The 27846-nt window shown below is 36.9% G+C and overlaps 1 protein-coding gene across 1 annotated transcript in view; it reads right to left on the bottom strand.

Annotated features, from left to right (window-relative positions):
* LOC150091174 (uncharacterized) overlaps window positions 1-27846 on the bottom strand; it is a 234173-nt gene that overhangs the window by 58780 nt on the left and 147547 nt on the right. Inside the window, exon 4 of the mRNA XM_090374566.1 lies at window positions 26935-26990. Within this exon, the coding sequence (XP_090230692.1) occupies window positions 26935-26990 (56 nt within the window). The remainder of the gene's footprint in view (window positions 1-26934; window positions 26991-27846) is intronic.

Here is a 27846-nt window from a genome sequence, read left to right as displayed (position 1 = left end):
AAGAATTGGCAATAAAAAATATCTTTGTGTGGATATTAAGTGTACTCCAATTACAACATGCTCTGCTCTGTGAAGCCACGCATCAGCACCATAAATCATCATAGCTACAAAAACATGATCATATAGCAAGTTTTAAGGATTGTCCTTTCTTAACTTTATTTCTAATATATTTAGCATGTTTGCAGAATGAAAGACATTTCCAATTTCTTTTGTCACATGTGTGGAATTAGCAGACATACAGGAATTCTTGTATTTCTGTAGGAACTCCTACAGAAAATGAACACCTTGAAAACTAGAATCAGTTACCTAATTTCTCTTTTCTCCACATGTGTACAGCTAGCAAACATCCAAAAAATCAGCACCATGAGCAAACAAGCAAAAAGTTAGAAATGCACACAAGGAGTGCTTAATCTTATTGCTTCTCTATTATTCAATGTCAATTTTCTATTAAATCAGATCTCCCAAGCTTGTTTTGACAGCTTCAAGTCAACTGCAAACAATACATCAAGCAAACACCGATTTCTTCCACTTCTCAGCTGACAATTATTGCCTATAGCACTTTTCAGGTGCTATAGGCAATAATTGTCAGAACTGGTGAATAACCATAAGATACCCACACAACTAGTCATAAGTCATATCACAGGAACTCTGAATCACTCGGGACGAATGCAGTCAGAGTCACCTATCACTGTAGTTACCAATATACAGAATGTGCCATTTGATGTGTAGACAGGTATGCATAGTATCTTACATAGGGTGGCTCCTGAACACCATTTCAACACTGTGATGATACAGAACTCTGTAAAATGGGCCAAAGTATCTGCAATATTACATTTGAGCAGTGTCTGCATGTGTGTGGTTCAGTTGTTTCTGGCCACTTTGCTACCCGGAAGGCAATTATCTGAAAAGCCTGCCCAGTACCCATCTGTGCCACAAGGAGGCAGCCTACAACTTTCATGTACTGTCCTGCATTGGGGATGAAAATCCTGCACCTACTGATGGCAGCAGTATCATATCCAGATATCATCGTAAGGGGGAGTGGCATGGAACCAGGCTTTTAAGTTTTTTTTTTTTAGAATGCCTCCTGTGTTCTTTTTCTTTAATTTAAAATTTTTGGTTAAGGGGGCATATGCTCCCTCTGCCCACCCCTGCATATGTCCCTGGATGGCAGTGAGAAACCAGCAAGTGCCAGCAAAATCCCATGTCTGTGACAGCTCAAACCAAAGGCATCATCAATGATTCCACCCACACAACAGTTAAAGGGAGAAAAAGATAGAAAATTTAAAAAATATTGAGAAAAGAAAACAGAAGACAAATGCACAAGGATGGAAAGATAGCACAAACATGAAACATAGTAATCCCACACAGTAGAGATCTTGTGCCAGCAAAAGTCAGAAAGGTACAAAGCCATGGAAATCCTGCAAATGAAAAAGTATGCAAGAGGAGGATTTCATCTGAGTTATAAACTGTATAGTCGTAAGTAAAGTTGATTGTCAGAAGCAGTGAGTCTGATAGGATTCATTAACAAAGCATTCCTCCAAGCAAAAAATGACTTGGCAAAATTTCGAAAGGTCAGAAATGGTTCATAATTGGTGAACAATTTCTCGAATCCAGGTTGAAAGAGTCCAATGAGAGTATTGAGAGGCTACCAGAGATCAGTACAGGCAGTTCCCACTTTACAAGTTTTCGCTTTATGGGTTCCAGGGTTTAAGAGGTATTTTTTTTCAAGTATCAAGTATCAACAAAATCAAAGATATGAACATTAATTGCAATAAACAAATGCTAAATGTTCATAAATACAGCATTTCAAACCATGTGCATAGCTATAGTATACAACAGCTGTAGTACTGTATTGTATACTCTGCTGTAGTACTGTATTGTATACTCTGCTGTAGTAGTACTGTACTGTATTGTATACAATACAGTACTACTACAGCAGAGTTCATACAAAATGAAACAGAAGCAGTCATTAAAATTGCTAACTAATTGCAGCTTGAGGTTTCTACAACTGACACTGATCTACTTCAAGCATACAATGGAGAGCTCACAAATGAAGATCTCCTTGAAATGGAAAAATATGAAGAATTTTGCCATTTAAAGAAAAATAAGGAAAAAGAAGATTTACTAGCTGAAATTCCTGTTCGCTCCTTCACTCTCAAGGGGTTTTATGAAGCTTTTCAACACATAGAAAAGCAATTGAGATTTTCGAGTCACAAGATTCAAATTTTGAGCGCACTAGAAAAGTTGCTACAGATTTAAAACATGCTTATGCGTGCTATCGTGAAATTTATATAAAAAAGAGAAGAGTGTCTTGGAAACAAACGACTCATGAAGCATTTCTGAAGAAGAAGACAACTCCTAGTGCTTCCAACAAATCAACAAGTGCCAAGCCAACAATGAATGAGGAACCATCAACAAGTGACAAGCCATCGAGTGTGCATTTTGTAATGATGATGATGAAGAATAAGCATCCTTAAACATTTGTATGACATAAATAATTTCTTTATTAGTATAATTTGCTTGATTTTAAAGGCTATGTTTTCATTTCTTTGGACAAATAAATCATTGTTTAAGCATTTTTGTTGACCTTTATTTAACATTACTATGGTCAAATTCCATTGTTGAGAACATAACCCGTTTTTAACATTACAAATAAATTCCCACTTTACGGGTTTTTGCTTTAAGAGCATGCACTAGGAATGAATTAATTCGTAAAGTCGGGAACTACCTGAATAGCAAGGGCAATCGAAGTGTAAGTGTGTGTGTAGACGTTTTTGGTTCCCTACAAAAACAAGATACTGTATTAAATAATTTTAATACAGTATCTGTATTAAAGATACTGTATCAGATACTGTATTAAATTTAAATATCCATGATCTATAAGCAAAAACACAGTGTGCAGACAAGGTCTAAACCAATTACAAAGCATTTTTTTGTCCATGGCATTAGATACTGTGGGCAGAAATTTCCTTGCAAGAGAGCACCTGTTCAGTGGACGACCAGCAAGGTTGCGATTGAGGGAGAAATAGTTTCGTCACCTAAGTTTTTCAGATTTGGGATGGTGAAATCCTGAAGAGTAGCAGAGCTCCTCTGTCAGATAACATAGGTTAGACCTTTGTAAATCAATAGCACTGCACTGAGTAGAATGTGAAGGGATGAATTAACCCCTTACCGGGACATGTGCCATAATGGATTGACTTTTTTTTATTTTACAGATTAAAAGTATGCATTATGTGAATACTTGTATAGTTTTTTGTTTTTTATAAATTTTTTAGTAGAAAATACATGGGAGTAATTAACCCATTTGGGCTATCCTGAGTTATCTCGTGTATGCCAAAAAGTGTGCAAATTATACAGATTTTTTAAATAAATTAGCGCTTAAGCTAAAAGAAAGGAACAGAAAAACACAAAAAAATGCAAACTTACTTTATTCCCTGAAAGACAAATTGAATTCCATAAAAAAAAAAAAAGAAAAAAAAAAAGGAATTTCATGAAAAACAAACAGTAATTTTACTTGGTGTGGTAGGTCTTGAAGCAAGGAGTGATGCAAGAGCCAGTTTCACACACATAGCATGTCTCCGTTCAAATTTTCTTGCCATCTCTGTTCCGCTTTTGGGGGCATACCCGACAAGTTCTAGTTGGAAAGTTCCTCTTCTCAGTTGGTGGAATATCAATAGGGTAATGGTCTGGTGAATAGCGATTTGGGCAGGATGTTGAGGACTGTCTTCCCTTTCTAACTGGTGGAATTTGCAGGTGATATTTCTTGATAAGTTCAACAATCAGGTCCAATCAAGGGTGAAAGAGCTTTTTGGCCATCTGAAATCGTGGCTTTATACAGTAGAAATGAATTCCACATAGCCAGGTCCATTAGGTGAAAGAAAACTTTGCTGTAGTATTTTTTAATTCGTTTCCTAGGCAGGGGATAGTTTGCCAACTTTATCTATACCTCCCATAGAAAAGTTATAGTCACAAACTACTTTGGGTTCTTCACTACTCCTGTTCGAGTTTCTATTTCTTCCCGAGAAGGATTATGGACCACAGATAACAACACTACATCTTTTTTATCTTTCCAACCTAAGGCCATGACTTTCCCTCTTTGAAAAGCAGCAACCTCTTGCCTTTTCAGCTTTTCCTTCTTTAGCATTTCGGGTATTTCTTTTCTGTTTAGTCTCACTGTACCATAAACATCAGTTTTCTGTGTGATGAGAATATCAGGTATTTGGAGACTGGTATAATAATTGTCAAAGGCCTCCATAGCCGAGTGGTCAGGAGCGGGAGTGCAGTAGCACACGCTCTTTGAGTAGACCAGGGTTCAAGCCTGACTGCTGAATACAGTCAATCTGCCAACGCGCAATGGACCAGCGTGGCAGATTATGGTCCATTTCCCTCAGCATGAATTGTTGAGGAGGCTTCCATCCTGCAGTGGGTTGATAATGGCTGCACTTTACCTTTTTTATAATAATTTTCAACTGTGAGGCAATATCCTTTTCCAAACAGAGGCTTTATTAGCTAGATAAACCCCGAGATTTCTCGGAGTGAACTCCCAGATTTCTCAGGATTTTCTTACCTGGCAGCAGGCGACTGGCTTTCATTGTACTTATATTGTACAGCAATGTGGTTAATTCACGATTATTGCTTGTGGTAGGAAGTTACTGCTTGTGCATTCCACTTGATTTTTTCAATTTATTTATATAATGAGTAGTGAAGAAGAGATTAGTGACATTGTGAATTGGAAACTTCTGGTTAATCCAATTCTGATGAATCTGTTTCAGGTTTTGATTCAGATGAAGAAAATGGTGATGTCAGTGTTTTAGATGCTAGACAGTGGTTCAAAATTGACTGCATTAAAGACCTCTCTTTCCCCCCCCCCATCACCACCTCCAAGATTTCCATTTGCTGTGCATCCAGGTTTGCGCATTGAAAGCAGTACAGACGAAATGATTCCCATAGACTTTTTGGCTTTATTTTTTGATGAAGAACTAATCAATCTAGTGTGCTCTGAGACTAATAAATTTGCAGAACAAAGTGGAGCTTGTGATTCTAGTTGGACTCCTGTGATGCATGCTGAATTGAGAGTATTTTTTGCTCTGAAAATGCTGCAAGTTATTGTGAAAGAGCCCTAAAAATATATGCACTGGTCAAAAAAGCCATTACTCGAGACACCAGTATTTGGAACTACGATGGCTCTTAGGCATTATAAAAAGATAAAACAATACCTTAATTTCTCAGATAATGAGTTATATGATGCAAATATGCACCCAAAACTAAACAAGATTTATGATGTCTATTGCGTTTTAGAAAATAAATTTAGAAGTCTCTATGTTCCTAAAACAGGCATAACGATAGATGAAAGCTTGATGCTGTACAAAGGAAGGCTCAGTTGGGTGCAGTACATGCCATTGAAGTGATAAAGTCTGGATCCATTTCTGTACCTTTTCCTACATATATTATGAAAGTCCAAACATAGCCACTTTTGGATTCACACAGCATATAATACTTTACGACAAACCTTGAGCAATGTCACTAATCTCTTCTTCACTACTCATTATATAAATAAATTGAAAAAATCAAGTGGAATGCACAAGCAGTAACCTCCTGCCACAAGCATCATCATCAGCCATTTTCAATCCACTGCAAGATGAAGGCCTCTCCAGCAACTTTCCAGTTCCTTCTGTTTTGAGCACTGGCCATCCATTTACTACTCAAAAACTCATGAATTTCATCTATCCATCTCCGCCTTTGTCTTCCAGGTTTTCTTCTAGCTCCTCTTGGGCACCATTCTGTTATTTTCTTAGTCCATCTGTCATCATGTCTTCGAGCTATGTGTCCTGCCCAAGACCATTTTAGTTCTTTAGTTTTGATAAGAATGTCCTTTACTTGAGTTTGCTGCCTAATCCATGTGTTTTTCTTCTTATCTAACAGTCTGATTCCCAATATAATTCGTTCCATTCTTCGCTGTGTAGTTCTTAGCTTCTCTTCCATTCTTTTGGTGAGTGCCCAAGTTTCACTTCCATAAGTCATGGTGGGGAGTATACATTGATTCATTATTTTACGTTTCAGACAAACTGGGATATTGCTCTTCAGTATGCGACTATATTTCCTGAATGCTATCATCCAAAATTTATTCTTCTCTTGACTTCCAGCCATTTATCATTATTACAGCTAATAACTTGTCCCAGATAAGTATATGACTCCACCTTTTCAATTACTGCTCCTTCAATCATTATTTCCCTTTCCGTGGCATACTTGTTCATCATTACTTTTGTTTTAACCATATTCATCTTTAGTCCAAAATCCTTACTAACTGTGCATAACTGATTAAGATTTTCCTCTAATTCTTTGGGATCGTGGCTTATGACCACAATGTCATCTGCAAATCGTAAATGGTTTAGGTACTCTCCGTTCACATTGACTCCTTTCTGTGACCAGTCTAATCTTCTGAAAGCTTCCTCAAGGGCAGCAGTAAACAGCTTCGGAGATATTGTGTCTCCTTGTCGAACTCCTTTCTCGATTTTAAATTTGCTACTGTCTTTGTCTAGTCTAATAAAGGATGTAGCACTCTCATATATTTTCTTCAAAATCATAATATATGGAGTATCTATGCCTTGTCTTTCCAGTGCCCCAAACATTGCCTTATGCTGTATGGAGTCAAATGCCTTTTCATAATCCACAAATGCCAGGCATAATGGTGTTTTATATTCATTTGCTTTCTCCATTAGCTGTGATATTACGTGAAGGTGATCCATAGTTGAGAATCCTGTCCTAAAGCCAGCTTGCTCTTTCGGTTGATTCTCATCAAGTATTCTTTCTAATCTGTTAGTAATGACCCTTGTGAACAACTTGTAGATATGGGATAACAAGCTAATTGGTCTATAATTTCCAATTTCTGATTTATCTCCTTTCTTATGCAGCAAAACTATGATTGCATTATTCCACTGCATAGGCATCACACCTTTTCTAATGCACTTTGTGAAGAGCCTTGCCAGTTTTTGTGTTATGTCTCTTCCTCCCAATTTTAACAACTCTACAGTAACTTCATCTTCCCCCGGGGCTTTCCGATTCTTCATTTTCTTCAATGCATGTTCTACCTCATCAGGAAGAATATCGGGTATGTTGTATGTGTTGCTACTTTGCAATCCATCTTCCCCACTGCTGGTATCATTCCCTCGCTCCTTGTATAATTCTCTGTAGTAGAGAATTTGCCTTCTCTGCTATAATCGTGAACTAACTACATTGCTGTACAATATAAGTAAAATGAAAGCCAGTCACCTGCTGTGAGGCGTAAGAAAATCCTGAGAAATCTGGGAGTTCACTCCGAGAAATCTCGGGGTTTATCTGGCTAATGCAAAATTAGCCAGATAAATGCCCAAGTAAATACATTTCAGTCCTACATTTGGAGGTATTATTGTTTGTTTTTATCCCGAGATGTCTCGTGTAGTTCCAAATAACTTTTAAAACTAAAAACCAGATATCTAGGGATAATTTTGAAGGGGTTAAATATTGTTCAGCAAGAAAAGCAGGACTGCAGACTAAGAATCGTGGCTAGCCACTTGGTGTTGGCATGTATTTTCGAGCTCTATGAATTTTCATCCATTTTTTGGAAAAAAGTGCTGCTAACTGGAAAATTTAGATATGTATGGAAGAGATTTCAATGAACTATCAAATAAACATATTTTTATTGAGTACTGTGCAATTTACCTTAGTTTATGAGTGTTTTTTTTTTTTTTTTTTTAACTTTATGTTAATGCTGTGGGTCAGACAAAGGCTGTTGCCATAGTTGGCATCGGGAGGCAGAATTACCTTTATTAAGCTGCTTTCACATCCATAACTCAGGTTATTTTAACTTAGAAGAGTTATAGGCATTTCACGCAGAGTATTTTGAGTGTATTGATTTTTTTTTATTTACATAATTATATATGGATACTCAATTGATCACTATCACCATTTTCATTTCTTCTTATGAACGAACATGGTTTGGAGAAACAAATGCCACAGTGTCCCCAGTCTTATGCCCTCACACCATCATCGATCAGATTAAGATCAAAATGGAAGATAAGAAAACTGATATTAAATGCCCAAGAGCCCTACATAAATCCCTCTATAACAGAGGAATTTATGAACCAAGATCTAGCTAGGTCTGACTGACAAGGTTGACTTCATCGATGACCAAGCACTGAGGACACAAAAAACAGAGACAGTCCAGCAAAGTAAATCTATTATTGGACCAAAAATCCAAGAGAAAAAATAACGAGATAATCTTATTATCTTACATCCAACAGATGATTCATAATTATAGACTAGTGAGGCTGTAAAAGAAGTAATTACTAAACAAGTCTGCAATTCTGCCCACACACGATAGGAGGGAGTATATGATGAGAGCCCTGTCAATCAATTCGGCCCTGGAAAGATTGTGCAAGGCTCAAGGGGTAGAATTTTTTTCAGCCTGGTCTGTACTTGTTAACAGGAGAGACTGCTTCTACGGGGATGGGATACACTTAAATAGAAAGGGTGCAAGAATGTTTGCTGATGCTATCGAGGCAGTGTTAGGTGGGTCGGAAAACTGCTAGCTTGGGGGGGGGATACAAAGACTAATAGATTAACAGTAGCCACTGGCAGAGGTGAAAGTGATTCTTGCACTGCTTCTATTGGAATGAGCAGTAGCCTGAAAAACAAGATGCAGGATATTTCAGAGACTGCTGGGAGTCATTGCGGTAAAAGTGAACACATGGGTTGTGTTAAGGTAGCTAAGAATAGAAACAGGTGCACGTATACTTGCGTGTACACCAATGCTAGGAGTTTAGTAAATAAATTTGATGAATTTGAGGTATTGCTCAAAACATCATAGGCAGATATTGTGGCCATTTCAGAGACATGGTGTCACACAGATAAAAGGAATGCAGAACTGGAATTTGGGGAGTACAATATCTACAGAAAGGATAGACAGGATAGGAAGGGAGGAGGGGTTATGCTATTAGTTAAGAAATACATAAAATCCAAGGAAGTGAAGCCAGTTGACATTGCTGAACAATGCAGTGTCGAGTCAGCTTGGTGTGACATAAGCATTGGGAGATCAAAATAGAGAGTAGGAGTGGGCTATAGGCCTAATGACGCTGATGACTATAATAAGAAACTGTACAGGGAAATAGAGTGGGCCAGTAAATCAGAGAGTCTTATAATGGGGGATTTTAATTTCCCAGATATTGACTGGAATTTGGGGACTGTTCACTCACACACTAGCAAGGTTTTTGTGGATTGATTGGATGATTGTTTTCTACATCAGCATGTTCGGGAGGCAACTAGAGGGAGTAATACTCTTGATTTGATTATCAGTAGTGATTCTTCATGCATTAAGAATCTGCAGGTAAATGAACCATTAGTTTGCAGTGATCGCAGTGTGCTGGAGTTGGATTTACTCAAAGAGGTAACTACCATCAGGGGTAAAGGGAAGGGTTATTGCTTTGGTAAAGGTGACTACGATGGACTGAGACAGTATTTAAATTCTATACAGTGGGACCAACTGATGATGTTACCAACAGCAAATTCAAAATGGGAAGCATTCAAAGAACTTATCTTGGAAGCTACTAGGCTTTACATACCAACTATGAAATATTGTTCAAGGTTTAGGCCTAAGTGGATGTCAGATGAACTAATGAGACATATGGCAGAGAAGAAAAATGCATGGGATACATACAAATTAACACGTGACACAGAAGCCTATGATAGATACAAGTTGATCTGTAACCAAGTTACAAAGGAGGTTAGGCAGGCGAAGGTAGATTACGAGAAATCTTTGGCAAAGGATGCAAAGAAAAACAGCAGAGAGTTCTTTACTTATGTAAACTCTAGAAGGAAGGGGATGAATCAGATTGGTCCACTTGATATCGATGGGTCAACTGTTGATGATCCTGCTCAGGTAGCTAACAAACTGAATGAATATTTTGCATCGACATTCACACATGAAGAGTTATTCAGCGAGGGGAATGCCAGAGGTGTATTCAACTCTGGCAGTAAGCTAGAGAATCTTGTAATAACTGAGAGCAAAGTGGAGGTGAAATTATTAAAGATAAATACAAGAAAGGCACCTGGGGTGGATGGGATCTATCTAGTTATATTAAAGGAGGCAGCAAAGGAAGTACGCAAACCCTTAGCCATAATTATGAGAGCTTCCTTGGACTCAGGGGAGGTACCCACAGACTGGAGATGTGCAAATGTGACCCCAATTCACAAAGGAGGATGAAAGGCTGACACAAGTAATTATAGACCTGTGAGTTTAACTTCTGTTCCTGGAAAATTAATGGAGGCACTGGTTAAAGAAGCACTGCAGGATCATCTAGACAAGACTTCAGTTATAGCTCAGACATAGTATGGTTTTGTTAAGGGGAAGTCTTGCCTGACCAATTTGATTGGATACTATGATGCAGTCACAAAAGAACTGGATGCAGGGAATAACTTTGATATTAAACACTTGGATCTTAGAAAGGCTTTTGACACTGTTGCACATGGAAGAATGCTGCACAAATTGGAGCAGTGTGGCATTGGAGGCAAATTGCTGCTACAGATAAAGGGGTGGTTGAAGAGGAGAAGACAGAGAGTGGTAATCAATGGACACACTGCTCATCGTGGACTAATGTTATTAGTGGAGTCCCTCAGGGTTTAGTATTGGGTCCATTATTGTTTTCTGTATTTATAAATGATATTGATGATGGTATATCAAGCTTAATGTCCAAGTTTGCAGACGATACGAAGGTTGGCAGGGTTGTCAAGGACACTACTGACACTATGCTACTACAACAGGATCTGGACAGGATGGGCTGAGAGGTGGCAAATGAAGTTTAACATTGACAAATGTAAAGTACTACATATGGGAAACAGCAACCCCAGAGCAATGTATCAACTCTGTGGTACTACACTGACAGTGGTAGAGAATGAAAGGGACCTGGAGGTGGTTGTGCAGGCAGATATGAAGTTTTCTGAACAGTGCAGACGGGCTGCAAGAGTAGCTCATGGTGTATTGTCGATGATATATAGGAATTTTTCTAGCAGGGATAAGGAGGTGATTATTCCCTTGTATAAGGCAATGGTCAGGCCACTCCTAGAGTACTGTATACAGGTCTTGAGGCCTCATTTCAAGAAGGATGTAGAGATGCTGGAACGAGTACAGAGAAGGGCAACAAGATTAGTGAATGGAACAAAGGGGTGCTCTTACGAAGAAAGGCTTAAGTTTTGCAAATTACAGTGTCTGGGGACTAGGCACCAGCGTGGTGATCTGATAGAGGTGTATAAAGCCTTGAATGGTTTGAGCATGTTCAATGCTGATGGGATTCTTCCTCTTGCTCAGAATAATTACCTGAGAGGGCATAAATTCAAATTGAGAAAAGACAGATGTAGGATAGACGTGAGGAAATTTGCCATTAGCCAATGGGTGGTTGGTTGGTGGAATAGACTTCCATCCCTTGTTGTGGAAGTTGATAGCCTAAATAAGTTTAAGGCTCAGCTGGACAGGTATTTCGAACGAACAGAGGGGTGAAGTGGAAGTGGTTATTTTTTATTTATTTATTTATTTATTATTATTATTATTTTTTTTTTTTGGCTGATGCCGCATAAGCTTGCTTTCTTGCATCAAATGCCTCTACTAATGCTAATGCTAACAACTACAACCTCACTTTAAGAACATCAAAATCAAGGGACTCAGAAATATAAAAACTACCAGCATAATAACAGACAGTGATTACAGAGGATGCAAAACACATCATGAATCACCCTGAGATTGCTAATAAAGGACTAAGACTGAGAAACCAAATGGGTGAGGCCTCCTCCATTTTAATTTTTGATATTAATATGCTGCTAACAAAAGATGAAATTTTAGAAGACACACAAAAAATATACAAAGAATCTAGATTTATGACCTGTGATCAAGCAAAAACAGCTCTTGTATTAAAATATCCTACAAAGATAAAATCTGGCATTAAACTAGATCGTGAATATATTGCCCAATTATCATAAATATATCACACTGTCTCTCAATGAGTCATTAAACAATAAGAGGGATAGGATTCAAAATTTAAAATTTGAAAGAAAAGTTAAAATTAAATCCTCCAGAACTAAGACTACCTAGGCTGGAGCAGCCACAGGTTTAGAAAACACTTTAACATCACAGAATGTTTCAAATGCCTCAGTTTTGGTCACACATAGCACATATGTGTGACCAAAAGACAGCACATGTGGGCCCTCTAGTGTCTGTGGGCATGACTTTAACGAGTGCAAAACCTATAATCTAAAGCTAAAATGTACTAACTGCAAGTCAGCTTGATTACAATCACTCAATTAGACTTTAAAATGCAGTTTGTCAATTAGTCATTAAACAAATTATGGTCCTACATTTTAATAGGGATAGGAATCACACTTTAAAATCTGTCAAGCTAAATGGTCAACAAGCTCACACCATCATCAATCAGATTACGATCAAAGTGGAAGATAAGAAAACAGACATCTTAACTATTCAAGAGCCTTACATAAATTCCTCTATAATAGAGGAATTTATGAACCAATACCTAGGTCTGACTGACAAGGTTTTCATCAATGATCTTGTCCTTGTTAAAGGCAGCAAAAAAAAAAAAAAAAAAACATTCCACACATCCATTCCCTCTAAAAGTTTGTCCAGTTCCTCCTTTTATTTAAGCTGCAATCAAATATCTGCTGTCTAAAGGTAAATTTCACACATCTATTCTACAATTGTATTCCTCAATTTGAATTTATGCCCTTTCAAGGTTCGTAATTTGAGCAAGAGGAAGAACTGTTCAACCCATTCAAGGCCTTAAACACCTCAATCAGATCACCTCGCAGGTACATAGTCTCCAGACACTGCAATTTCAAGAACTTAAGCCTTTCTTGGTAAGAGGACCCTTTGTTTCCCTCACTAATCTTGTAGCCCTTCTCTGTACTCGTTCCAGCATCTCTACATCCTTCCTAAAATGAGCCTCCGAACCTGTACACAGTACTCAAGGCATGGCCATTGTCTTATACAAAGGGATAATCACCTCCTTTTCCCTACTAGCAAAATTCCTGTACAGGTCACCCCCAGATAACATGGTAGTTAGGTTCCCATAAAATCTTGTGTAGTGCGAAACTGTGTTATATGGGAATAAGAACCAGTACAAAAAGGGGGGTTACGTTCCAAAAGCTAACAAAAATACATCATTTTATAACTATCGGAAGCTTAATTTTTATTAAAAATAGTAATAGCTGAACAAGCATCTTACAAACTGTGATACATATATGTCAGTCAGATAATTTGTAAAATAACAAGAGGAGTTTACCTCGATATAGTACGTAGAACACTTTCGTATATTACTCTTCAGAAATTAAAACGAAAAAATCGAAAAACTTACATTACAGTAACAAATAAATAAAAATCCATTTAACCCAACAAAACTCATTTTAACACAATTAAAAATCAATTTAACACAATTAAAAATCGATTTAACGCAATTAAAAATAAGAAAATTAATTAAAGGAATTTTAACAAAAAAATTGCAAAACAATTGGCAGATAAAGGAGATATAGCAGTAATACTCGATAAAGGGCAGATAATGACTATTAGCATTAGCAGAGGCATATGATGCAAGAAAGCAAGCTTATGCAGTATCAGCCAAAAAAAAAAAAAAAAAAAAAAACACTCCCATTTCACCCCTCCATTCATTCGAAATACCTGTCCAGCTGAGCCCTTAATTCATTTAGGCTATCAACTTCCACAACAAGGGATGGAAGTCTGTTCCACCAACCAACTACTGTATTAGTAGAGTTATAGAGATATGAACAAAACCTGTTGTCTTCTTGTAACCAATTAACCAATTTGGTTATAGGAAGAGAAGATCAACAGAAGATGCCATGTGTCAGATGGTGAGGTATATACAGGAGTATGAGGGATGGTATGTACTTGGTGTTTTTGTGAATTTTCATGGTGTGTTTGATAGGCTGTGGTGGGAATGGATCTTAACTAGGTTAGGAGCAACAAAATGTTCTGAAAAATAGTTTTCTGTGTTTTGAGAACGGCTTACACAGAAATTGCAAAAGATGTAGTGAGAGGTTGTTCTTAGGGCTCTGTGATCGGTCCTCAGGCCTGGTGCTAATAGATGAATTCCAAAAACGAAATTATGTGGGTGTTTATGTGACAGCCTATGCCAATGACCTTTCTCTTTTTTTCGGGGTCGAACTCATATAGAAGAACAGGCTGCAAGAGTTTTGGGAGATTTAATGGAATGGTCTACACTATATGGCTTACAAATTTCTGAAACTAAAACTGTGTAACTATTGTTAAAAGGATAATTGAGCAAGAATAGGCGACTTTGGTTTGTGCACATGGAGCGTCTGTTTGATGTGTCACGACAGTTAAGTACTTGGGCACGTTGATAGGACAGCAGATCAGTTTTTTTACCGTATGCTAAGTATTTGAAAAAAGAAGATAAGAACGTTATACGTCAAGCTAAAGAGAGTTATAAGGGTGGAATGGGGCATAAAGGGTAGAGCCCTTAATTTATTGTATGACTGCCTCTTTATCCCAATAATAACTTATACCTCAGCAGCTTGGCTTCTAGAATGACAAATTCGTTAATTAAAAAAGTATATTTTGCTAACTGCTCAAAGGTTTGCTCTTTTGTTTATCACTAGGATATGTTGAACTGTTTTGACAGAAGCTCTTCAAGTTGTTTCAAGTAGGCTGCCGGCGGATCTGTTGATTATTCTGTCCGTTTTGATATAAGAAAGATAATATTAAATGTGAATTCGTGCCCAGATGATGGAAAGCTATATACCAGACAAGATATACAATCTGAGAAAAGAAGGATACTGTCAAAATTAATGTTAGAATGGCAAAGGAGGTGGTGCGACACCTCAGATAAAGGTAGGGTTACCTACATGTTCTTGCCAAAAGTTAATATTATTGATGTAAGGAAGAAAGTCTGGCAGAAGTTTGGTGTGAATGCAGCCTTCCTTATTACCGGGCACGGTATTGCTAAAAGGCTCTATGAGTTAGGGTTGGCACAAGATCAGAATTGCCCGTGTGGAGACCATGAGGAAACATCTGGACATATAATGTTCTATTGCAGCTGTTATGTCAATATAAGGAGTCGATCGGAGATATTGATGGGAAGGCTCGAGCAAAGATTCTTATGGACTATGTTTGTGGAAAAATATAAGTTTGCTTATTTTAATGATTTTGTTTATGCTGTATTTAAAAGAGAGAGCAAATAAAAGCTAGATAGTAGAGCCCACCTTCTAGTGGCAGGGATGGAAACCAAGTCTATTGGGATAGGTGGGACCCTACAATGGATATCCAAAGTTTATCTCACTTGGCTTGGGCCAAGCAGCATAATGAGCTCTCAATCTTAGTTACTTGTATTATTTTGAGTAGTGTTAAATTAATTAATTAATAATTTATTGAGTTTTATTAAAGAGCAGGAGTTAAAAAAGTTAAGTTCTAAGCCACATATAAGCTTCGGCTTGGGTGGTGGGTGTCTTAACAATATTTTGAATGAACGTCTGTCCTTTCTGTGCACACTGTACTCCACATATTCAAATTCTGCTTCCCTTATATCTGAATGATACCACATCTCTGATAACCTCACAATGTTTGCATTTGATAACTTGACCAGCACTTCAAATTCATCAAATTTATTTACTATGCTCCTATCATTGGTGTACATACAAGTATACATGCATCTGTTCTTACTCTTAGTTACCTTAACACAGCCCATGTATTTACCTGTTCCACGGTGACTCACAGCAAGCCTTCAAATCCCTAGAACCTTAATTTCCAGACTGCTGCACATTCCAATAGAAACAATGCAAGAATCACTTTCACATCTGACTGTGGCTATTGTTAATTTATTAATCTCTGTAATCCCCCCCAAGCTAGTAGTTTTCCAGCCCACTGAGCATACTGTCTTGCTCCCTTTCTATTTAACTATCTCCCATCCCTGTAGAAGCATTGGCCATAATGAGAAAAATTCTACTCCATAAGCCTTGCACAATTTCTCCAAGGCCAAATTGATTGACAAGGCTCTCATCATATACAGTAAACCCCCGCTATTCGCGGGGTTATGTTCCTGAGAAATGCCGCAAATACCGAAAACGCGAATACTGAGTTATGGCTCCCATAGTAATAAAGGGGTTCCGTTCCAAAGTACGAAATACTGTATATAAGAAAAACTAGTCTAAAATTTTGTCTATGTATGTATTATATGTACCTTCATAATATGACTATGTACATAGACAGTACATAGTGAAATGCAAGCATATGGCATCGAAATGAAAATAAGAAACAATTTAATATTAAATGTAATATTTATTAGAAATTTCAAACCAGCGCCTTTGCTAACTAAAAAACTTATCCTGCCAGTGCTATCACCAGTTTCGCTAAAGTGTTGATAAAGGAGTTTTGCCTTTTCACGAACGATGAGTGAACTTAACGGAATTTTATTTTGAGTTCGGTCTTCTATCCACAGAGTTAAAGCTTTCCCATTTTTACTAATTTAACATCACGAGTTGCAGAGCAAATTTTTGAAGCAGTTAGCGCGTTTTCACGGGCACTACGGCAGATTTTTTCTTCCGATTTTTTGATTGATCGTACCATTGACTCATTGATTTTATAATGTTTTGCCACTGAGGAGACACTTTCACCATTAGAAAATTTGTCTAATAACTCAATTTTATTCACTAATGTCATCACCTTCTTTGATATTTTCACATTTCTCTTGTTATTCGTAGCCATATTTTTGTACGGGTTAGAAAGAACTTGTCCACAATAAAGTCACTTTCTTCCGTTAACACACTCGAAAAAGTCTGTTTTATACTGCAAAACGGTAGATTTATCACTTTTGTAAGCATATCAATTTATAAATTGATAAATTTATTCAATTTATAAGCATATAAATTAAAAGCAAAAGAGGAAACCTTCCATGACAAGCGCATAACACATACTGAACAAGGATTAGCGAGAAACATCCATGCTCGCGATTTTGTCACCCCTCTCCCCCACCCACTGAGCGCTGTTTTAACCAGGAAAGATAATTTTAGCCACGCCCATGTATTTTTATGGGGGAAAATGTTCACGGCGCTTTAAAATTCACATTTTTTTTAGGTTTCATTTTATATTAAATCAGCGACCACGAATAGTGGGGGTTTACTGTACTCCCTTTTTCTGCCTCCATCCTCAGAGTCTCTCGAAGTGATTGGGGTTTGTCTAAGAGAACGTTATCGCTATACTACAAAGCAGTATTCCTACCCATTGTAACTTATGCTGCCGGTGTGTAGTTCCACCGTGCAGTTATTATAAAAATGAGAAACAAACTGAACTCCATTCAAAGAGGAATGATCCTGGCTACCCACCGTATATGCAGGACTGTCTCCACAGCAGCTATTCAGGTAATTGCGGGAACTCTCCCGCTTGATTTGTTTATGATCTTCCGTGGTCTCTGCTTCAGAATCAGAAAGAAAATACCAACCTGTATTCTGGATATTGAGCTTAATCTCACTGCAGATGATAAGTGGGAAAAAACAAGATGTTACAGCAAACTGGTCAACATCTGGCAAATCAGGTGGAATACGTCACCACAAGGCACAGTAACCAAAAGATTCCTCCCCGAGGTAAAGTTTGCGATGACCAAAACTGCAAGATCCTGGTTCTCTCTCATCCTTGAAACGTCCTTCTTGGTGAACGGCCACGGCTCCCTCAATGAAAACTGTACCAACTGGGGCTTCTCGCTACCGACCTATGCTTTTGTGGAGGTAAGGAAAACTGGTACCACCTTTTTGACTGTGACTTATACGAGGATCTCAGAGATCAACTTCGGAGAGACATTCTGAACTTCTCCCCAACCAATGTGGATCAACTAATCCAGACTCCAGACAATCTTTCCTCCCTGCAGGCCTTTGCATCTGGCATTTTTACCAGGCGAAAGACCATGTATGCCAATGCCAACCAAAACCAGACAAACGATTCTACAGCCTAGATTTCACACTTGTGAAGGGGAAGGCTAAATTCAAATTAAGGCTAAAGGCTAAATTCAAATTTTTATTTAATTTTATTTATTATTTATTATTATTTTTTTATTTATTTATTTTATTTATTATTTTTGTTATTTTTTTAAATTTATTTATTATTTTTTTTCTTTATATTTTTTATTTTATTTATTTAAATTTTTATTATTTTTATTTATTTTTTATTATTATTTTTATTTTAATTTTATTATTAATATAATTATTATCGGGGGTTTTTTTTGCTCAATTTGCCACACTATCAATTTTTATTTTATTTTTATTTCTCATACATAAATATATCACTTTATTATTATAATATATTACCTGCATGCACCACTAGCTTTTTTATTATTTTTTATTTTTTTTTATTATTATTATTTTTTTCTTTTCTTTTTTTTTTTTTTTTATAACCTGCACCACGGGTAGTTGTTTTTATTTATTATTATTTTTTTATTTCTCCTCTCTTGCCTCTGGAATGGGCCCCCAGAGGTTCAGACGGTACATGTTTTATTGGGACTGACCCACCTTCCCGTGGTGTGGACGAGTACTCAGAATCATCTGTCCAGGTGACTGATGCTTCTGGGTAGCCAAGCGGCCAGAACAGAACACACACACATAATACACACAAACTGACGTCACACACATCTGGCCCAATTGTAGTGATACTGTTCTTCACAGAGATACGAGGCGGAGTTGAACAAACGTTCTAGGTGCTGCCCTTACATATACACATGTCCATGTCCTCTCTTCCTGCTGTGTCTACAATTTGGTTTTTTTTTGAGTGTCTACAATTCTGACCAAGCAGAATTGTAGACACTCAAAAGTAGAACCCTAAATCACTTTCAAAGTAGAACCCTAAATCACTTTTAAAGTAGAACCCTAAATCACTTTCAAAGTAGAACCCTAAATCACTTTTCCTCAATGTTTCCCTGTACTTTTTAAGTAAGTCAGCAGATCCCCTACTCTTAATGTCACTAGTGCCAATACGTACAAACAATATCACCCTTTGTGCCCTTATAAGATGATATCCGCTCTACAACATTTTCAACATTTGCCCCTAGACTTATTCCACATATCCTTTTTTGCACAATATACTTCCTGTTTCCCCTGACAAAAGGAAATATGCTTTCAGCCAGAGGGTAGTTGATTATTCATAACTGCAAAAGGTCCACTAACCAGTATATATGACAAAGACTTTAATAAAACAAAATTAAATTAAACAATGAATAAAACTGTATATTTAATACAAAAATAGAATACACTGATAAAAATATGGAGTTAAAAGTGATAAAAATAATAAACAGATAATATTAAAAATATATGGATATTACTGAGTTAAAAAAGTGATAAAAAAAAAAACACTGAAGCTTTCAAAAGCCTCCTTTATCAACAGAGGAACTTTACCGTCACAGTATGTCCTTAAATAATACCAGCAGAATCACAGCTCTTGGTACATGTTACTGGATGAGTATGGGAATTATCTTACACATAGTGCATGGAAACCAGAAATGCCCCAAGGATGTGCCAAGCAGAACTATTCATCTCATCCAAGGATCATTGTCTCAAAGAGGGGATGAATATGGACTTCCCTATCTCTATTAATGGTGTTTTGTTCCAAAGAACAAATTCATCCTTACGAGCTATTGCTGGTGGCAATACCTAGGTGAACGATCGACAATAAATGCATCACCTGGGAAAATTGATGAACTTCTTCCCAGAAGATCTCAGTCACAGAAGATTTCCCATAATCAGTGGACTCTATTGCTTTTATGTCCCCCTCATATGATCATTAAACTTATGTTCTGACTTCCCTGTATAACAGTCTCCACAATCTGGACATTTGTTCTTGTATACAGTACCACTAGCATCCTCAATATACACAGGGTCTTTTACCCTTGATAAAACTGTGTGCAGCCTCCACTCCAGCAGCTGCACACAGCATGCCTGACGGGGTAATGACAACTTGCCGACAGTCAAACTGGCGACAAAAATTATTTTGGAAAGAAAATTATATACTTGTTTTTATTTAGGGTTATTATAAATTTATTAATGGAAATTTGTTAAGTCAAATATCTCAGTGCAATATGTTATTTATTAAGAACACACGTTTATTAGAAGAGAATTTATTGCATAGATATGTATACATGTTTGAAATTTTTTAATAATCCTAGAAAATAAACTATAAAACTACAAATCCTTTATTTTTTTAATCCATACTGCAGTTGTAGGATATACCATGAAGATATCCTATATTTTGGCAACTATAATTATTGCTTTATTTAAATTCTGCAGTCAGCTTCTTCATAGCATGTTCGTTTCCATGGACGCTCATGGCCAGCAATAATTCTTTCGAAAATCTATATCATAAGTTTTTTGAATTTTCCTTAACTTGTCTATAAAAATCCACAAAGTGGGGTGAGCAATACTACTGCCAAAGGATAACTGTAGTTCGTGATGGCAAGCTTCAGCAAAATTGTGTTCTATTGCTTTCACTTAATGTTCATTGGTATACGGACCAAATATTAGAGGGAAATGTTGGTGCAGCTCTGGTACTATTGTTTCTGAGATGTCCTATATATGGATTGGTAAACCATTCTAAAATTGGTTCAAAATCTTCTGGTAAATAATTTTCTAGACTGGTAATTGCATTAATAATGTCTTCTTTGGGGAACAAATGCAATAGATGTGATCATTTTTGAATGTAATGCAAAGTTTGCATCAAGACATCAAAGATGGCATGATGCAAAGTGTTTCCGAAGATTTTTAAAATAAGCAACAGTTAATGTTACAATTTAATGTGGTATAAGAGTGGTATTAATATAATAATAACTTAAGGGAAAACAACCATGTAGCGTCCTTCTCTAACTATAGAGAACAAGACTGTTTACTCGAAAAATGTCTATAGTCAGGAATTCCTCTCTCTCTCTCTCATTCATATTTTTTTCTGTTAAAAATTTAATGAAACACTGGGATTTAATATATCTCATCAACTTTGTGAGTATAAATAGTTAATAAACATTTTAATAATGCCACCGGGGCATTTATGTATTAACAGCAATTGTAATCACAAGACAATATTGATTATTCATGAAATAAATTTAACAGAAATGTTTTTATTATAATTTTTGTAGCTGAGTTGACCATCGCCAAATTTACTGTCGCCAGTTGACCATGTCGTGCCTGACAAGTCTGTAACATGCTCTAGATTCATTCTGTTAAGCACAAACAGTAAGGAACACACACAGTAGCAATGGATGTGAATGCTTCTCTCTGACTTTGTTCCCCATCCCAAATATACTTTTCCAAAATCTTCTCTTGCCACATTTTTGAGATCTGCTATTTTTATGATACACTAAATACTATTTTTATGAGTGTTTTCTTGCTGTGATGTGTATGTTATCCACAACAAATGGGTTTCCTATAGACTCTTTGGTCTCACTCTAAGACTATCCATACAAACCAGCCCATCAAGCAAAGGGAAAGTACCTTTACTTCCACCTCCGAGGTAAACTGAATGAAATGGGGGTAACCCAATGAGAAAATCTGAGAACTTTTCTTTGAGAAATTGAGAAAAATGGCAAAAACATTGTTGATGTAGCATTTTACAGTATGCATAATGTATTTAGGAAAGACAGAGAAGATAGAAGGGGTGGAGGGTTCTTATCAAAACCAGAAGTTGTCTGTCAGCAAAGAATCTGCGGTGTGAGTTAGTTGGAAGCAAAGGAACAATGAAAGTGGGAGTAATCTACAGACCAGAAGATTGTGAAGAATATGACAAGTCTTTACATGCAAATGGAATGGGCAAGCAAGCATGAATGTCATATTATGGATGACTTTAATCTGTCCCAGACTGACTGAAATAAGTAGGAGAGAAACACACAATGAGAAAAAACCTTTTTAAATAAACTAGATTTTATTTGTACCAGAACGTTAGAGAAAGTACTAGGGGTGAGAATATTCTTGACCTCATCATTACTGATGATTCAGATGACATCACAGTACAGGAACCATTGTCAGGAAGTGATCATGCAATCAGCTGGAAGATGAAGAAAGATTTTGTAATAATTAAAGGTAAAGGCATGGGCTTTAACTTCAGAAGAGTGGACTTGGGGCAGTTTAAGGAGCTATATGGCATCTGTGAACTGGGTGGATTGCCGAGGGATGGTGAATACATCTAAATTAGGGAATACTTTTAAAGCAAAAATCACATAAGCCATGAACGCATTCATACATTTAAGAAAATATTGCAGGAGGAGGAAGTTGAAATGAATGACTGCATAGCTGGTTGGTCAAGTAGAGCATAAAAAGATAGCACGAGACGGTTATAGAGCGATGAAAAGAACTGAAGCCTATAACAGGTAAATGTTGATCTGTAATATTACCACAAATAAGGTCAGGGAGGCCAAGGCTGCATATGAGAAAGCACTGGCTAAGAGAGAAGGGGACGAAAAATTTTTTTACATTAGCATTAGTTGAGGCATATGATGCAAGAAAGCAAGCTTATACAGCATCGGTCAAAAAAAAAAAAAAAATTCCCATTTCACCCATCCAATCACTCTAAATGTTTGTCTAGTTCATCCTTAAATTTATTTAAGCTATCACCTCCACAACAACAGATGGAAGTCTGTTCCAGCAATCAACTAGCCGATGGCTAAAGGAAAACTTCCGCATATCTATTCTACAACAGTCTTTCCTCAATTTGAATCTATGCTCCCCTTAGGTTCTTAGTCTGAGCAAGCGGAAGTATCCCATCAGCATTGAGCCTGCTCAAACCATTCAAGGCTTTCTACACCTCAATCAGATCACCTCACAGAACTTAGGACTTTCTTCGTAAGCACACCCCTTTGTTCCTCTCACCAATTTTGTTGTCCTTCTCTGTACTCATTCTAGCAACTCTACATTCTTCCTAAAATGAAGTCTCCAAACCGGTATGCAATGCTCAAGGTGTGGCCTGACCACTGCCTTATACAAAGGGATAATCAACTCCATGTCTCTGCTAGCAAAATTCCTATATATTAACATTAGTAGAGGCATATGATGCAAGAAAGCAAGCTTATGCAGCATCAGCCAAAAAAACTTCCACTTCACCCCTCCGCTTATTCGAAATACCTGTCCAGCTGAGCCTTAAATTTATTTAGGCTATCAACTTCCACAACAAGGGATGGAAGTCTGTTCCACCAACCAACTACCCGCTGGCTAAAGGCAATACCATTGACAAAACTCCATGATTTGCTCTGGCAACCCATCTACACTACTCAAAGAACTTCATATCTGACTGCTCAATTACCCCCAGGTCTTTTTCATTCTCAATCTCCCTGAGTGTAGTACCACACAGTTGGTACATTTCTCTTGGGTTACTGCTACTCATATGCAATACTTTGCATTTGTCAATGTTAAACTGCAGTTGGCACTTCTCAGCCCATCTGCCTAACTTTTCTAGATTCTATTGCAGCAGCATACTGCCATTACTGTCATTAACATTCCTGCCAACCTTTGTATCATCTGCAAACTTGGACATTAAGCCTGATATACTTTCATCGATATCATTGATAAATACATAAAATTACAATGGGTCCAGCACTGAACCCTGGGCGACTCCACTAATAACATTAGTCAATGTGGAGCAATGACCATTTACTACCACTCTCTGCCATCTCCCACTCAATCATCCCTTTATTCATTGCAGCAACCTGCCCTTAATGCCATACTGCTCCAATCTGTACAACAGTCTTCCATGTGCAAAAGTATCAAAAGCATTCCTGAAATCCAAGAAGTATATGATATCAAAATTATTTTTGCATCCAGTTCCTTTGTGACCATATCATAGCATCCAATCAAATAGGTCAGACAAGACTTCCCCTTCACAAATCCATGCTGTGACTGAACTATTACTACAGTCTTGTCTAGGTGATCCTTTATCACCTCTTTAACCAGTGACTCCATTATTTTCCCCAGAACAGAAGTTAAACTAACAGGTCTATAATTATTTGTGTCACCCTTTGAACCCCCTTTGTGAATTGGGGATACATTTGCACATTTCCAGTTGATGGGGACCTCCCCTGAATCTAAGGATGCTCTCATAATTATGGCTAAGGGTTTGCTAAATTCCCTCCCTGCCTCGTTCAATATAACGGGATAGATTCCAGCCACCCCAGGTGCCATTTTTATGTTTAACTTCAACAATTTCTCCTCCACTTTGCTCTCAGTTATTACAAAATCACTTAGGTCCCTGTTAGAGTTTGATAAACTTAATTCAACCACTTCCTTCTAGAGTTTACATAAGTAAAGAACCCTTTGCTGTTTTATTTGCATCCTTTGTCAAAGATTTCTCGTAATCTGCCTTCGCCTGTCTAACCTCCTTCGTGACTTGATTACAGACTAGCTTATATCTGCCATAGGATTCTGTTTTGCCTGATAGTTTATATGCATCCCATGCATTTTTCTTCTCTGCCACAAGTCTTATTAATTCATCTGACATCCATTTAGGCCTGAACCTTAAACAGTATTTCTTAGTTGGTATGAAAAGCCTAGCAGCCTCCAAGCTTATGTCCCTGAAGGCTTCCCATTTAGAATTCACTGTTGGTAACATCATCAGTTGATCCCACTGTATAGAATTTAAAAACTGTCTGAGACCACTGTAGTCACCTTTACGAAAGCAAAAATCCTTCCCTTTACCTTTGATTTTAGTTACATCTTTAAGTAAATCCCATATCAGTACACTGTGATCACTGTCACCAAGTGGTTCCTTTATCTGCAAATTCTTAATGCATGAATAATCACTACTGAAAATCAGATCAAGAGTATTACTCCCTCTGGTTGCCCCTTGAACTTGTTGCTGTAGAAAATAATCCTCCAATTAATCCACAGAAGTCTTGCTAGCATGTCAGTGGCCAACTGACAAGTTCCAGTCAATATCTAAAAAGTTAAAAACCCCCAATACAAGATATTCTGGTTTACTGGTCCACTCTATTTCTCTACACAACTGTTCGTTGCACTCATCAGAGTCACACACAAATAGAAGGAAGAAAAAAGCTAATCCAGTTGGACCCTTGTGGACTGGATGTGGGAAGTCTTAGACAATCCAGCTTATGTTGCAGATGAACTGAACAGTTACTTTGCATCTGTCTTTACTGATGAAAGACCCTTCGTGCTGAGAAGAGGCTGAGCTATATGAAGTTAGTGATGTCGTAATTATAGATGATTTATTAGAAAAAACTTTTAAGCTTAAAGGCAAAGCTCCCAGAGTTAATGGTATATATATCCTGTAGTTTTGAGGGAGAGCATTAGGGAGTGTATTGAACCATTGAGCTTAATTATGAGGGCACCTTTAGACTCAGGGGAGATTTCTTTCGATTGGAGAAGTACCAATGTATCGTCAATACATAAAAGCTGTTCTAAGAGTGAAGTTGGTAACTACAGACTGGTTAATCTGACTTCGGTTGTAGGAAAAATCGTAGAGGCAGTAATTAAGAATGCAATCCAGGGACATTTAGATAGATATGGCATTCTGAAAGACACACAACATGGCTTTGTTAAGAGTAAATCATGCTTAACTAACTTATCAGGCTACTCGTGAGCCGGATTTTGGGAATAATTTTGACATAGTTTTTATTTGGATTTTAGCAAAACATTTGACTCAGTCACTCATGAGAGTTTATACATTATATTACTGTATAAACTTGAACAGGTTGGGATCATTGGTAAGATTCTAAGATGGATTTCTGGGTGGTTGCAAGGCAGAGGGTTGTGATTAATGGATATTCTTCAGATTGGTGTAATGTCAGGAGTGGGTCCCCCAAGGATCGTTTCTTGGATCACTGTTGTTTCTCATTTTCATAAACAACATCGACAAAGGGTTAGAAGGCATGATGCCAAAATTTGCAGATGACGTAAATATTGGGAGAGTTGTTAATAATCAGTGCCAAGCAGCACTCCTTCAGGATAACTTGAACAACTTCAAAGATGGTCAGAGAAGTGGCAGCTATGTTTTAATGCTGCCAAATGCAAGGTCTTACACTTGGGGAATAGCAACCCACAAATAAATTATACAATTGGTGGGGTTGAATTAAAAACAGTGGAGGAGGAAAGGGATCTTGGAATTACAATATGGATAGATGTGAAGTTTTCTGAACAGTATAAACAGGCAGTCAGGAAAGCCCATGGTGTCCTATCAATGATTTATCGAATGAATGAATGTGGAATTCTTATTGTTCTAAAGAATTCCAGAACTAGGGGTCATAAATTGAAATTACAGGGCTTGAGGCTTGGATTAGATTATTGGAACTTTTCTTTTAGTCAGTGAGTCATTAATAGCTGAAACAAGTTGCCCCTGGTCAGGATTTTGATCTTGCAGGTAGTTGAGGCTGACAGCTTGAACAAATTCAAAGGTAAACTGGATACTTATCTGTGTGAGGAGGGAAGCATATAATTTGTTTTCTTATCTACTTGTTTTTTTTTTTTTTTTTTTCCAGTGCAGAAAAAGCCTGTGGCTTCCTTGCATTTATATGGAAAATAATACTACTAATACTATTACTAATTTTTTTTTTGTTACTTAGTCCATGTTTTTTGTCATAGCAGTTTTTATTTTATATATACTTTTAATGAACATGTTATGTTGAATTTAAAGATGTATTAAATTACACAATCCAGATGGTCATTCAGGAACTACACCTTGCATTAAATAAGTGGATTTAATAATAATAATAAATACTACCACAATTTTCAGGAAGATTCCCAGAAATATTCACACTTCAGGAAGTGACAGGGTTGATCGCAGCCTCCTATAGTGGCATTAAATATTCTAACAATGGAACACATTTTCAAAAAGAGAATTGCAAATATCCTTAGACACATACAGAACTAAGATCAAATAATTTTAAAATCTTCATGATGACTTACTTTGGAAGAGACCAGGCACAAGCTTATATACAATATTCTGTAGTGTTTTATCAGTTCTGAAACAAAACAAAATAATACAAAACCAACATTTGATTATTCATTCTATAAGTTATACACTTGAAAATGTAGTACATTCATACTTTTACAGTAAACCAAATTTATGTAACTTTATACTGTATACTGAAACTTATATAGCATGTAAAATTATATTACATTTAAACTGCATTTTTTTTCTCTTAATCACTTCCAAATTGTTAGTTTTGCTAGAGAGAGAGAGAGAGAGGGGGGGAAGAAGAAGAAAAGAAGTAAAATATTCATTAGAACAGTGTCATGCAAAAGTTTTCAACCATGGGCCTCTTTTCATCTATAGCAGATCTCCTGTCCCAAATTAAAATACCATTTTGTTTAATTGTTCTCAATAATAAAATATTCTGACTGACAAAATATTTCTAACCCACCTTAAAAATTTGCCCTTCAGTGTTTCAAATTATGCAGATTTAAAAGATGAAATTAAAAATCTGCCTGTCTATATGTATGCAGTATGCCCATACATGGTTTCTTGGTTTCCACAAATAATTGATGAAAAAAAAGAGTCTCAAAACAAACCTCAGAATTTGTATGAGGAGTGCACATTTACTTTTTTTGATAAGTAACTCATTTGTGGTGCACATAATAAGCAAAAATTGCACCTTCTCACAAAACCCCACAGACTTGTCTGCAGGTCCCCCGGAGTCTACAGACTATAGTTTGCATATCACTGCATTAAAATGTCAATACAATTTAATTATTTCATGTTTTTACAAGAAAAAAATTAAATATTCTTACAAAGATAATTAAAATTAATTGTTGCACTGCAATAAACTCAGATTTTTTTTTTTTTTTTTTTACAGAAGTAAAATTCTATCTTTTGTC

Source organism: Mastigoproctus giganteus, chromosome 1 (assembly GCF_048544385.1).
Source record: "Mastigoproctus giganteus isolate SK-2022 chromosome 1, ASM4854438v1, whole genome shotgun sequence".
Classification (NCBI taxonomy): Eukaryota; Metazoa; Arthropoda; class Arachnida; order Uropygi; family Thelyphonidae; genus Mastigoproctus; species Mastigoproctus giganteus.
The sequence above is the reverse complement of the archived record's forward strand: the minus strand, read 5'-3'. Positions and strand labels throughout refer to the sequence as shown.